At 37.1% G+C, this 14915-nt stretch overlaps 1 protein-coding gene across 2 annotated transcripts in view; it reads right to left on the minus strand.

Moving 5' to 3' along the window:
* CDADC1 (cytidine and dCMP deaminase domain containing 1) overlaps positions 1–14915 on the minus strand; it is a 45451-nt gene that overhangs the window by 19678 nt on the left and 10858 nt on the right. For both annotated transcript variants that reach the window (XM_079902888.1, XM_079902887.1), the window contains 3 exons: positions 14000–14177; positions 8081–8650; positions 2128–2177 (listed from right to left, as the gene is read on the minus strand). In XM_079902888.1, coding sequence (XP_079759014.1) covers positions 2128–2177; positions 8081–8650; positions 14000–14177 — 798 coding nt within the window. The remainder of the gene's footprint in view (positions 1–2127; positions 2178–8080; positions 8651–13999; positions 14178–14915) is intronic.

Here is a 14915-nt window from a genome sequence, read left to right on the forward strand (position 1 = left end):
GTAAGTAACATAGCCAGAATTCAAGGATGGGTTGCTTGACTCCAAACCCATGTCCTTCCACTTTACCATGCTGCCTACACTCTAGATAATATAACTGGAAACCTAAATTCTCCAAAAAGTAGTTGAGAACCAGGTGTTAACCCAAAAGGCTGCTGAGCATTTATATAAATCCAAGGGAGAGTTCCAACCATAGGCCAGGCCCTGTGCTAGGTTCTGGGAATACATTGGTAAATGTGACAGAGAATCCCAGCCCTCATGAACCTTCTGATCTGGAGACGATAAGAAACTGGACATGTAAATTTAACTGTGATGAGCGTCACCATGGAGTTGTACAGAATACTATGCGAGTTTCTGGCAGAGGAACCTATTCTAATAGGTGCTAACAATTTGGGAAGAAATAAGAGTCAAGAGATAGTCTGAAGGTGGAATTCACAGCATTTGGTGATCGATTGTTTAAGTGGAATGGGGAATGGGATGGTGACCACTAGTGAAGGAATAGGTTAGCCAGGAAGATACTGAATGTATTGGCTAGGTTGAACTTGAGGGGCTCATGACATATCCAGCCAAATAGTAAAATTACTTGCTATAAAGTCTGTTGAAGGACACTTAGGCCCCCCTACTCATCTTTTAGTCATCCTCATAGTTACGAAGTATCTCTTGGTTCCATGCCCTCCCAACCCATCCACAGAATTCCAAGTCCTCATCATCTCTTTTTATTAACCTCCCTAGTTCCTGTCTAGCCCCACTTCATTTTTTACATGCAAATCTAATCAGATCATTTTCCCACTTAAAATATTCTTGGATTGCTCTGTCCAGTATAGTAGCCAATAGCACCATGTGGTCAGTGCAAACTGAGAGGTGCTATAAGTATAAAATACATACAGGATTGTGAAGAATCAATACTCCCCCCAAATGCAAAATATTTTATTAAAAACATTAACAAATATTTTTATATTGGTTACATGTTGAAATGATAATATTTCTGGACAGACGATTAAGTAAAATACATACATATATATTTTTTGGCCACACTGCGTGACACGTGGGATCTTAGTTCCCCAACCAGGGATCGAACCCGTGCCCCCTACAGTTGAAACGCGGTGTCTTCACCACTGGACCGCCAGGGAAGTCCCAAGTAAAATATATTCTTAAAATTAATTCACCTGTTTCTTTTTATTTTATTTATTTATTTATTTTTTGCGGTACACGGTCCCCTCACTGTTGTGGCCTCTCCCGCTGCGGAGCACAGGCTCCAGACGCGCAGGCTCAGCGGCCATGGCTCACGGGCCCAGCTGCTCCGCGACATGTGGGATCTTCCCGGACCGGGGCACGAACCCGTGTCCCCTGCATCGGCAGGCGGACTCTCAACCACTGCGCCACCAGGGAAGCCCTCTTTTTATTTTTTTAATGTGGCTCCTAAAAAAATTTAAATCACGTATGTGGCTTGCCTTTTATTTCTGTTGGTTAGCACTGTGCTAGTGTATCCCACTGTCTGATGGATAAAGTCTAAACTCTCCATGTGGTATACAGAGTTCTTTATGGTGCAGCCCAATTTTTTGCTACTCTGCTAGACACAGGACCCTGGACTTCAATGTGCCAAATTACTTGCCTTTCCCCACATTCTCACGCCCTACCTCTGCATGTTACCCTTCTAGTCCCACTAACTTGCTCTGCCTGATGAACTCCTACTCATTCTTCAAGACTAATAGCACCTGACCTCCCCTAATAGTATTTTACTCATTTCTCCAAGCAGAGTAAAGGTGCCTCCTCTGTGCTCTCACGGTATCAGGTTATAATTACAGTTATACACCAGTCTCTTTTTCACCTCTGTCTCCATCACTAGACTATATAAGGCTATGAAGGGTGGACTATGTGATCCTTAACTCCCCATTGTTCACTGTGGCACAGAGCCAACCCTGTGGCAGGTGTTTAATAAATGTTCACTAAATGAATAAATCTATATAAAAAAACTGTTGAGAGAATATGCAAATGTTTATAAAACTTAATAAATACACCAATAAGAAATATTAATCCCCAGGGGTCAACAAAATGTCATGTACTTAACATGGAAATATGTTTAAACAAAATCAAGTTTAAATGTTTATAAAGAATTATTTTCATACTCACAGATTTTCCTTCTGCCCAGATGACTGCTCCAACTCCTATTTTATGATCCTCTGAAAGATACATGGCATGTAACTCAGTAAAAATCAATGATTTGTTAGTTTCAGAAATACATTTTTTCCAAAAATAATAAACATGTATTTATTGAAATATACTTCATAAAGGTAGCAGCAATCCTTGACAACCTCACTAATTACGGAAAAAGTATGAAAATAAATATTGTCAAGCATAGACTATATGGGAGCTAGGTACGAACTAACTATAGACAGTATCACTACCAACCCAATCTCACGTGATCTATGTGCAGAGATAACACAGTGGCAGTGCCCGCACTCAGGTGACTTCAAAGCTGTAACCAGAACTGAGGGTAACTTTATTGAATCTCCACCAACAAGTCAGTTTTTAAATGACTATTTCTAATAGACGATGAAATCAATTAAGAAAGAAGTTTCTGAACTAATGGATTTAGTGTAATAACCATTCACAACAATCAAATCTGTTTTCTAGCATTTTTTGCACTCTAATCATGGAAAATACATTTCATGAAAGTGTTCTTGCTATGAAAAAAGTTCAAACTCATAATACAAACATAAATCTTTATGGGCTTTCATATATATATATATATATATATATACACACACACACATATATTTTTTTTTTGCTGGAAGGTACATGAAAGGAATTTTGATTTAAATAAAATGATGTCCTTTCCCTGACCTTCACAGTTTACCTTGAGGGGAAAAGAATGCCAAGTTAGTGACATGATGCCCATTTCTAAATCAAGTGGCAGAAGTCACAAATATAACGTTATAATTTCCCTGCAGAACCAACCTATTTACTTTGCAACAAGAAAGGCTGTATTTCTTCAAACTATTAACCTTCAACAGAAAATACAAAACCAAAATAGAAATTCTAAATATTAAGAACTGACTTTTTCTTTCTACTACTACTAAGGGTGAGTTAAAAATTTCTAGGACAATTGTACACAAATTATAAAAACCATAGTATTTATCAAAATCTTAATAAGAGACCAATATAGTTAAGTAGGTACATTTACACAGAGAAAGTGAAAATTATCTGTGAACTTGCCCTCAGGCATTTTCATATTGATGAGGATTAAACAAAACTGTGGCTTCACCCCACAATTTCCTAAAAGATAATCCTTCCAATAATAACATATTTAAATACTTTTCTAGTAAATGTACAAAGAAACATTATTCTACCTATGCATGAAAAACTAGGATGCCTGATAAAGTTAATTTTTAAAGAAAGTTATGATACTATAATGAAATTCCCCATCTTCAGGTCAAGCAAGCTTGGGTTTTCAAAATTATACCACAAAGCATTTTTATAATTTATTTTAAGCACTTGTTATCCATTATCTCATTTTTATCCTAAAGGTAAAGCAGACAAAATTTCCTTTTCTAGATGAGAAAACAGGCAAAGAAATTGACTAAAATTTAGCCCTCCACACCCAACCGGCTTGCCTCCCTCCGATGTGAAGAATTTTGTAACAAAGGTTCCCCTTTACTGAATACCTGAGTGCCTATACTCATGAAGCTTATGGTCCAATGGAGAAGGAAGATGGTAACAAGGAAACATCTAAGAACCTAGGTGCTGTGCTGGGCTATGAAGGAAAGGAGCAGGATACTGAGGAACACTGTATGGGAGAAACATACTTTATAGAGTGGAGACTGTCAGGAAAGGAATTTGGGGGTAAAAGTTTTGTTCCTTCCAAGATTGTCAGAATACAACATGAAGGGAAAAGAATATAATTATGGCTTTATGCTCCTTTCTAAGGTAAGCAGTATAGAAGTTAAAAACCTAAGATTATATTTCATTTATATTATAAATGAAAACCTTTAAGTAAAATTGTACTTAATACATGTATAAATCTGAAACAGAAAATGAAAAACTCAAATAGAAACTCTTCATATCAAGAGTCTACTTTTCCTACCATTGATACGAAGTATTTTTCATATTATTATTTTTTAGTCCAGGAGCCACTTTTTCTGTTTCAATCTAGGGACAGCCTAAATCTTGTCAGGAGGAAAAAAACTGTGATTTTTTAAACTAAGCTCAGGGACTTCCTTGGTGGCACAGTGGTTAAGAATCTACCTACCAATGCAGGGGATAGGGGTTTGAGCCCTGGTCTGGGAAGATCCCACATGGCGCAGAGCAACTAAACCCGTGCGCCACAACTACTGAGCCCTCATGCCACAACTACTGAAGCCCACGCACCTAGAGCCCGTGCTCCGCAACAAGAGAAGCCACGGCCACGAGAAGCCCGCGCACCGCAACGAAGAGTAACCCCACTCACCGCAACTAGAGAAAGCCTGCGCGCAGCAACAAAGACCCAACGCAGCCAAAAATAAAGCTCTACTGCTTAGCTAAGGCTAGTTTCACCAAGAAAATATTCTTTACTACATGTCTTTTGAAATCAGAATAAAATTTCATCCATATACGATGAGTAGATTTCACCCAGCCCCCAAGGTTGGATGACAGATGAGGTAATTTCTCAAAAATCTTTTCACATCAGTAATTTTTATGTAAAGTTTCTCAAAAAGCTTTCATGTCTGTAAATTGCTCCCCAGGATCTGGTCATTCACAGGATTTTCTCTGTATACCCTTGAAGGAAAGGTCAACTTAAAATCACTGAGCCAAATTCCTGAGACTCTTCGGTCACTGAAAGTCAGAGGACTCTTCATCCTATGGTTCTGGAACACAGGCATGGTTATTTTAGCTCCCAATACTGTGGTCATGTCAGGGTAGGTCCAAGTGTGGTTCACAAACCAACTGCATCCGAATGACTGGACGCTTGTTACAAAGGCAGACTCCTGGCTCCCATGGAAATTCCATGAATCAACCTCTCCAAGGGAGGCGGCAGACTCAGGAATCTGTACTTCTCATGAGCATCACCTCTGATTCGTAGGCAACTAAAAGTTGAGAACCGCTGAGTTATGATTTGAAACAGTTAACTTTCTTGGCTACTCCAACCTACTTTCATCATTAGCGTTGTGGTTCAGAAGGAAGGCATAATCGTCAGCTTTGGAAAACGCCTAGTCTAATGGGAAACAGGACATAAAAAGAAATCAAAACTCACACTTAAACCAGGTAGGTAAGATGTGATGCCCTCCTATCTCTGTTTTTTTCCCCTAGAGTCTAAACAAATTTTGTCACTTTTTTGCTACCCTCAAAGTAGCTTAGAAACATTTTTTTTTTTTTTTTTTTTCCGTACGCGGGCCTCTCACTGTTGTGGCCTCTCCCGCTTCGGAGCACAGGCTCTGGACGCGCAGGCTCAGCGGCCATGGCTCAAAGGCCCACCCGCTCCGCGGCATGTGGGATCTTCCCAGACCGGGGCACGAACCCGTGTCCCCTGCATCGGCAGGCAGACTCCCAACCACTGCGCCACCAGGGAAGCCCTAGAAACATATTTTTAATGACACCTCTGTGGATCCTATTTACTCATCATTCAAAAATCAATTATTAATTACCTACTTTCAATTAGTTTCAGAACTCTGTTAGAAGTTTTGGCATTCTTTTTAATCATATGTATATTTTTAAATGAAATGGTTTAACGGAATGATTTCTTCACCTATTAGAGTGAAATAAAGTTATGTGAGCTGAACAGCATAAAATTTAGAGTTATTAGAAACACACTAAGTCAAGGGGATATCTACCTTGCTGGATTGTCCTCAATGTTAAGTGAGGTACATATATAAATCACCTAGCTCTGTGCCTGACACACAGTAGGTGCTCAATAAATTTTTTATTATCATCAATGAGGAGTATCAGTCCAGAATTCCTTATCTGCAATCCCTTATATCAAGTTTTTTTAAAACACCTTGACACACATACATATAGCATGTACCTATTATTTTTCTAAAATCTGAAAAATTCTGAATTCCTTTTCATCTGGCTTCAAGAGCTTTGGGTAGGGGACTGTGGACCATTTATCTTTGTATATAAAAATATTTCTTTTGTGCTAAGGAAAAAACAATGATGAGGACATGGTCTCTCCCCTGGAAGAGCTCACAGTGGAAAGGAGCACATGACATAAGAGTCGCATTCTATTCAGGATTTGGGTTCCAGGCAAGAAAGTCATACATAGACAAAAAATTAACCTTGAAAAACCTAAATCACCCATCAAGCGCATAAGTACAAAACTCTGCATAGTAACAGCAGATAAATTTACAATACTATAACTATACTAGTAGAGTATCTAATAAAGAATATATATGCAAATTTATATCTATACATTACTGCATAGTGAAGCCATACACGGTATTGTTAGGTATTAGGAGAGGAGCTCCTGAGATGAAGTAAAAAAACAGACTCACACCTCCCATCTTACGCTCACTCTGGAATCTGCTGAATTCTAATTAGCAAATGAGAATTAGTGAAGTATAGCTGTAACAGCTGTTTCCATTTATGTTTCTGTCCTTCCAGAATGGTTGGGAGAAAAATTCTTTATAAAGCTGGAGTTGGCAGAGACTAACATAGAGCCCACGATACAAGATACTTACATTAAGTCAGACCTTTACAGAATACAGTTGTTTGGCATCATGTAGTTTGTGCCTATAGTAGAATCAAATTCTTTAATAAGAATCAAGTGATTATTAACCCTGCTGAATGTTGGAATCCCTTACAGAAAGTTAAAAATTCACAGACCTAGGACATACCCTTAGGGACCAGGTTTAGTAGGTCTGGGTTAGAATTTGAGCATTCTTACTTTTAATAAAAGTTTCTAGGGTGATTCTAACATGCTGCCATTTGAAAACCTCCATTTTACTGAAATTACTTCAACCTGTGGTCTTTGTTGAGCATATACTGCAGACCAGTGGCATTTGTATGGACTTTTTCTGAAGATTTTCTCTCTTCTTTCTTGGGATAAGTTTAAAAATTCCTACTATAGCCTACTCACCAAATCTTACTCTACTGTTCCTCCTGCCTGCATTTTCTTTTCCTTATTTCAAAGTTGCATTTTAAAAAGTGATCATGTGGGGAGGGGGAAGGGTAAGCTGTGACAAAGCGAGCGAGAGGCACGGACATATATACACTACAAAACATAAGGTAGATAGCTAGTGGGAAGCAGCCGCATAGCACAGGGAGATCAGCTCGGTGCTTTGTGACCGCCTGGAGGGGTGGGATAGGGAGGGTGGGAGGGAGGGAGACACAAGAGGGAAGAGATATGGAACATATGTATAACTGATTCACTTTGTTATAAAGCAGAAACACACCATTGTAAAGCAATTATACTCCAATAAAGATGTAAAAAAAAAAGTGACCATGATTCTACTTTGAAAAATGTTATGTCTGCTGAGATGTAAAAACACTGTTCTATAATTGGAAATACAGATACCGCCTTTTATCATGATAGAGAAAATTCCCAAGTAATATTTTCCTTTTTCACATACTTACTCAGGTACAACTTAATATAATAAAGTACAAATGTTTGATTTCTCCACTTGCTGATTGAAGACATACCAGAAATTGGAAGAATATGAAAAAATCTCCTTTACTTTGATTCTATGTTATTTTGAATTCATATTTTTAGTTTAAAGATTTTTTAAGTTTTTACTAAATACTGAATACCTACAGAATATTGAAGAGTTAAGAAAAAAAAAAAGAATAATTCTGGTTCTCTCTCCCCTCTCTTTTTGTCCTATCTAGCGGAGGGCTCATTCAACTGTGAAATGATAAAAGCAAGAAGCAGAAAGGGCCTAATCAGATCCTGATTTATAAATGTAGCACCTGATATAGGCCACAAGAAATCCTAAAACTACTCTAAGAGTTGTCTCTCAAGGGTCTCACTAACTTCTCTTTATTTGTATGACCAACAAAACCTTAGTATCTAAGAGTCAATAAACGCTACCATAGATGAAATGAATACTTTACTTCTGAGACAAATACGACCCAAGCAGCCCCGATTTATGAACTAAGTGTATAAACTCACCAGTTCGATATGCCAATAACCTTGCCTGAACCATGCAGTGCCTTGCAATTTCTTGCGGCAAACTCTGATTGTGAATTTCGTTAATCTGTTCGGTATTGCTACAATAAAATCCGTAGTGTTTAAAGTTGGGCACACTGGAAGCTACTGTGGCCAAAAGTAGGATAAGGTCTTTCATGTTCTGTCTTAGATTGCTAAAGTACGGATTTTCACACAGGTTCTCCAAACCTATAGTCATCAGTATTTGCTTATGCATTTCTTCTCCGGAAACCAAAAATATCATTTCATATTCTTTTATTCTTTCTTGTTTACATTCAGAATAAAAGTCAATGGTAGTGTCCGGCAATGTTTTTGAAATTTTTTGAATAAAGTCACATTTGTAAGAGGTCTCCTCTACAAACTGCATCATGTAACACACCAAAGGCTGAAGTAAGACACACACATGGGCCCGACTGTTTGACTTCAATCTTTCCACTGCTTTGGCATCTAACTTTGCATCTTCAGAACTAGAAGCCTCAGTAAGCAAGCTTATTTCTGGATCAGCAGGCCAATAGGAAATTCGGTTAACTCCAGCTGAAACACAAAATATGAACGGTAGTTATCAGATGCATGCTGAAATTAAGGGTTTTCTTGATAAATCCACCATATCACTGCAGTAGGTCCAAAGGTCCCAATATAATAAAAGTCTATTACCAAGTCACCAATAATAGAGCCCAAGTGCTGGCAAACTACGGCCACAGGCCAAATCTGTCCTGTTGCCTATTTTATACAGCTTGCAGGTCCAACAATGGATTTCGCAGTTTTAAATAGTTGGAAAATCAAAAGAAAACTATTTTGTGACATGAAAATCATATAAAACCCAAATTTCAGTGCCTATAAAGATTTGTGGAAACACAGACAAACCTAATCTTTGACATTGTCTCTGGCTGTTTCTGTACTACAATGGAGTAGCTGAGTTGAGAGCTGAATGGCTGTATGGATACCCTACGGCTTGCAAAGCCTAAAATACTTACTATCTGGCCCTTTATAGGAAAAGTTTGCCGACAACAAAACCCATGGAAGGTATCTGTGGAATCACTACCTCTGCTAAGTGTGGTCCCAAAGCCCAGAGATAGGACTATATACCAGAGTCCTCCAAGTAATCAAATGGCAGCTTTTAGAAATACCATAACATAACTGATACTGGCTAGAGTTTTGTACCTGAAACAAACAATTCATCCACACATGAAAAATGTACCTGTACTCTAAACTCTTCCTCTGGCAAGCTCTTCTAAGAAAATATTTGAAATAAAGACAAAAGAAAATTCATGCATGCATATGTTTAGTGCAGCATTGTTTAAAACAGTAAAAACATAGAAAAAATCTAAATGGCCAAAATAGAGGAATGGTTTAACACATTACAGTTTTCCTCATAATAAAATATGCAGTTATCCAAAACGTGCACAAAGAATTTGTAATGTGAGGGCAGCAGGGAAGCGCAGGGAGAGGAAGCAATATTAATTGTTTTTAAGTCCACAAAATTGAAGACAAAACAACAAACTAGAAGGAACATTTTTCAATAAATGTAACAGAGAAAAGGTTAGTAATCTTTGATATACAGAGATTTTAATCCACTAAGAGCACATATGAATTGACAAGAATAAAGCCTCCAAGAGAGGCAAAATATATGAACAATTTACAAAAGAGAAAACAAAACTGGGTAACAAATATGAAAAAAGTTTTTAATTTGTGTTTGAGAATGAACGATGAGGTGCCTTATACAAAACTAAGCACATAAATGTTTATCAATTAGTTACTATTTTACAACAAAGAAACGCCTTTGCTAGTGTCTCATGTAACTTCTGCTAGGAGAGGCATTTATGTTTTTGATAATTGTGCCCAGAAGTGAACAGGCAGATGGCCCACACGTTCTCTTCATTCAAAGATATAGATGAACTAAAAAATTCGAGTTAAACAAACACACATTTCTATCTACTCCCTCCTACTACTGACCCTTACTGTGCCTTGGGCTGTAAAGTAATCTTGAAGGCCTCAAAGCTATCAGAATGTTTCCTCTGGCTGTTTCTTTTTCCCTCTGTTGGAGTTCTCATAATTCATTTCCTAACCAGCAGTAATGATCAATCTTTCATCTAAGCATTCTGGTTGCTTCTAGTAATCTTGATTCAAGAAGAGGGGATGACCAATGTTTAAACGTATTTTCATGTACTAGTAGCAGAAGCTACAGCAAAGGTTCTCAAATTTTTGGTTTCAGACTCTGTTACACTCTTAAAAATCGCTGAGGACCCCAAAGAGTTTTTGTTTATGTGGACTATATCTACTGATACTTACTGCATTAGAAAATTTAAACAAAATTTTAAAATATTAATTAATTCATTAAAAATAGCAATAAGAACCATCATAAATTAATATAAATAACATAGTTCAATAAAAAATAACAATTTTCCAAAACAAACACCAGTTGAGAAGAATGGCATTAAACTTTATACAAATCTCTTTATTATCCGGCTGAATAGAAGATAGTTGGGTTCTCAAGTCTGCTTCTGCTTTCAACCTCTTGCCTTAGCTTTTCATTGAAGTATATATAAAAAGTGTCCGGCCTCACATGATACACAGTTAAAAAAGGAGTATTTTAACAGCCATTTCAAATAATTATGAATATTCTTCACACTACATAAAATTTTGAGAAGGGATAGTTTCTTAGAGGTGAGTAACAGTGTGGAATCTGAAGTCACACAACAAACTTTTTGTACTGTTAAAGTCCTCTGGTCTCTCTTACACTTAGAATGGCTCTTTCACTCACGCATGATTTTCTAGCGTCATGCACTGGTCATTTGGAAAACAAGAGTTTACTGATTTCACAATACTTAAAAAAAAAAAATCATTAATATAACCACCAGTCTCATCAGAAGAGTCTTTAAGCAGTGGGAAGCTGTAAGCTTATGACGATGGCAGACAGGAGTTTTTCAATTCTAATGTTCACTTGAAGGCTCAAATTTTATCAGTGGCAATAAATGCTGTCAGTTGTTTTCCTGGAAGTGACGGTTTCACTTCATTCAGTTTTGAGAAAATGTCTGCCAAATAGCCAAGTCTAAGTTAACTATGGTTTGTTAGTTCATGGTGTTCCATGAAAAAAATCGGATAATTCAGTTTGTGACTCAAACAATTGCATAAGCGGTTTTCCTTAAGGCAAACTTCATACTTAGGTTTATAGCAAAAGTGCTCTATGTCCACTTCCTATTTTCTCATACAGAATCTTAAAAAGATGCGTACTAAGGGTTGGGTTTAATAAAATTGATTTTTTTTTAACTGTTTCATCAATGACATTCTTACATGAAACTCCACACCCTCCACCTTTTTTTTAAACTCCAAATAGGTGGCTATGTAAGAGTACAATGACTACTACTATTGCCATGATTCATACAACTGCAACAGTAGTCTTACTCAACATTTTTTTAGTACTATTAGCATAAATGTAGTATTATTATGAAAATAGTTTTGACCTTGTGGACCATGAGGAGGTCACAGACCACACTTTGAGAACCACTATGCTTTAGAAATGTTTGCTTTGTAACTGAGGTAACAGTAATTATAACTGAAATAAGTTAGCTAGAGCATGGGGTTAAACCATGCCCCTTTCCAAGATAAGTAAATAACGTATAAGCCTAATCAAACATAACAATTTTATTTATATATGGCTCTAATACCAGCATAAAAGCATTTCCATTGCATGTCCTTCCTTATTTTCCACATTTCATTATCTCTCTTGCAAGGTTTAAGTGTCTGAACTCAAAGACACAAGCAATGGTGAATTACTCGTACTCCTCCATTTTTCTAATTCTTGGCTTCTGAGGCTATTAAGAGTGCTTTAAGTGTAGTCAACTCAGCGCAAAACACGACTTTTATTCATTCTTCTCTCTTGACTCTAGAAGAGATCAGTCGACAAATGTCTGGTTCTTTCACATTCTTTCCTTTCTAGATCAATGCCGCCACCTGAACCCTATTTTACACCTTATCTAATGCAAGTCTACTAACCAAGCTCTCAAGCTCTTTATCTTTCCATGTTCTAATTCAATAACAACAACAAATAATCATCTTAATCATGTTACATCCTGCTCAAAACTCTTCAATGGGAAAAGGAGAAAAAAATGCCACCACCACTATCACACTTACCTTCTCTATTTGTAATTGCAGGGGAAAGACTACAGAATCTAATAACTTATCATAGGTACCTACTTACCAGCTTGAAATACTCGATGCAGGCCAGGAGACTCTAGCCACATGACCATTTCTTCTGGAAGTGCTTCCACTTGTAGCTTAAGGGAACTGCCCTGATCACCGATCTGATCATTACTCTTAAGACTTTGATATAAACAAAAACAGCTCTTCCTCAAAGCAAATTTAGCAACTCTGTTCTATAAGATAAAGCCCAAAGGCCAGACAGTTTTTCAAAGTTCTCCATTAAGGCCCCAACCTATTATTATAATCCTTCTGCCACTATTCTCTTCAAGAATAATTTTCCACCCCGAACACTGACCCCCAGAACCCTGCTTCTCACAACTTGATGACCCCGCATGCATTGTCCTCCTGACTAGGAATGTGTTCCTCCTCCTCTACATCTGACCCATGAAGGTCCAGCTTAAGCCCCAGCTATTTATAACATGCCAGCCTGCAGGGATCACTTGTCTCTCCTCTGAGCTCATATATCATTTACAGCTGTTATTACTCATTTGGTATTACATGATGTATTACATTAAATTGGTTTTTGCCCCTTTTTGCCCCCAAATAACAGCTTGAGGGAAAGGATTAGGAACTACATTAGCCTTTTTTTCCCCAGAAGCTCTCTGAACCGTGTCCTTTTGGGTTTTAAGGAAGCTTCATTACATAGGCATGATTGATTAGATCACTGGCCATTGGTGTTTGAACTCAAACTATAGCCCGGCTCTCCTCCCCAGAGGTCTGGTGGGGGTTAGGCTGCAAGTTCCAACCCTCTAGTCACCTGGCTGGTTCCCCTGGCAACCAGGCCCCATCCATAGGGGATTCCCAAAAGTTACTTCATTAACATAAACTCAGTAATGGTGGAAAGGGACTTGTTATGAATAACAAAAGATACCTTTCTCATTCTTAACACTCAGGAAATTCAAAAGATTTTAGTTGCTCTGTGTCCAGAATGGAATGAAGACTAAGTATATAATTCATATTATAAATCACAATCATCACAGTGCCTATGTAAAAGATATACTATTTTTTAAATAGGAAAGTGGTCTGAATACTTACCTGGGTGCAAAATAGAATCATAAGCACAAGGAGGATTAGTGAGTAGCCCAGAGTGGCAGAGATAGATAGCTATATGTTAATACTTTGTTCTCCTCCTTCCAAAGGGTAAAGTAGTCATTGGGAGGCAGCCGCCCAGCCAGAAACTACAGTTCCCACAATGGATGTGAACAGAAATGATGTCTGTGACTTCCAGGCCAGGGTTTTTAAGAAGCAGGTATGCCTTCTCTACTCTCTGTCTCTAGATGCAGAGGAGGCCAGAAGGATGACAGTAGCAACAAGATAGAAGATGCCTAGAACCACGGATCAACCACATGGAGAATAGCTGTCTGCTGTTCAGCAACACTTGCACTGGACTATTACATGGGTGGTAAGTATCTAGTGTATTAAGCCACTGAAATGTTGATGTTTATTTGTTATAGCAGCTAGTATTAAATCTACCAATACACTGAGGGTCATCTAACTAGTTAGTGACAGAGCTGAGACCAGAATCCATGTTTTCCGACTCTTCTTCTTACAGTACATCAAACTGTCTTCAGATATATATTTATATTTTTAAATTATCTCTGTGGTATTTAGGCAATTTGTTCCCACTTGATTTGTTCTCAGAAAAATGCTATTAATCTCCAACAAAGCCTTATCTGCACTTACCATTTACAATCATTTTCAAACAAGCAGAACATGGTTTTCTGGAAAAATAAAGATCACAGTTTTTCAACCTTGACCCATGTTTTATCAGAGCGATTTTCCCAGCATGTAAATCTTCACTTGAACAGTGGAGACCAACAATTTTCATGTTTTTCACCACCACAAGACCAGTTCTCTTCACCTACATTAAGATACAAAATAATAATTTATTTTATAATTTATGTGATTAGTTATAATATCTAATGATCGTATCATGGATTATACTTGATTTATTAATAAAATGAAAGTTTTGTTTAATTCTTCATCTGAACACAGTTTGAACAAAAGCACATTTCTCATTAGGTCCAAAAATTTTTCTGAAAGTTTAATGTTGACTTTCTACCAGAAATTTTCTAAATCTAGACTTTATTAACCAAACAATTATGCATTTAATTATCATAAATTTACCCTAGTAAAAAATGAATACATTTTAACCTAGTAAAGAGCAATAATGAAGTCGATTTGACTTGTTTCTTAATCTAGTCTAAGACTACTTAGTATTAAGCTTCTACATAATAAGGAAAAACTTGGAAAACCCTGTGATTTTACACATGAATAAGTGAAGCCCAGAGTTTACATGATTTTCTGAAAGACCCATAGATGGTAAAAGGCAGAACTAAATCAGAGGTCATATTAATTTTTCAAAAAAATTTTTTTTATTGAAGTATAGTTGATTTACAATGTTGTGTTAATTACTGCTGTAAAGCAAAGTGATTCAGCTATACATATATATACATTCTTTTTTTTTAAATATTCTTTTCCATTATGGTTTATGATAGGATATTGAATATAGTTCTCTGTGCTATACAGGGACCTTGTTGTTTATCCATCCTATATACGATAGCTTACATCTACTAAATTTTTAAATATTTTAAATACT

The sequence above is a fragment of the Stenella coeruleoalba genome (assembly GCF_951394435.1).
Source record: "Stenella coeruleoalba genome assembly, chromosome: 18".
NCBI lineage: Eukaryota > Metazoa > Chordata > Mammalia > Artiodactyla > Delphinidae > Stenella > Stenella coeruleoalba.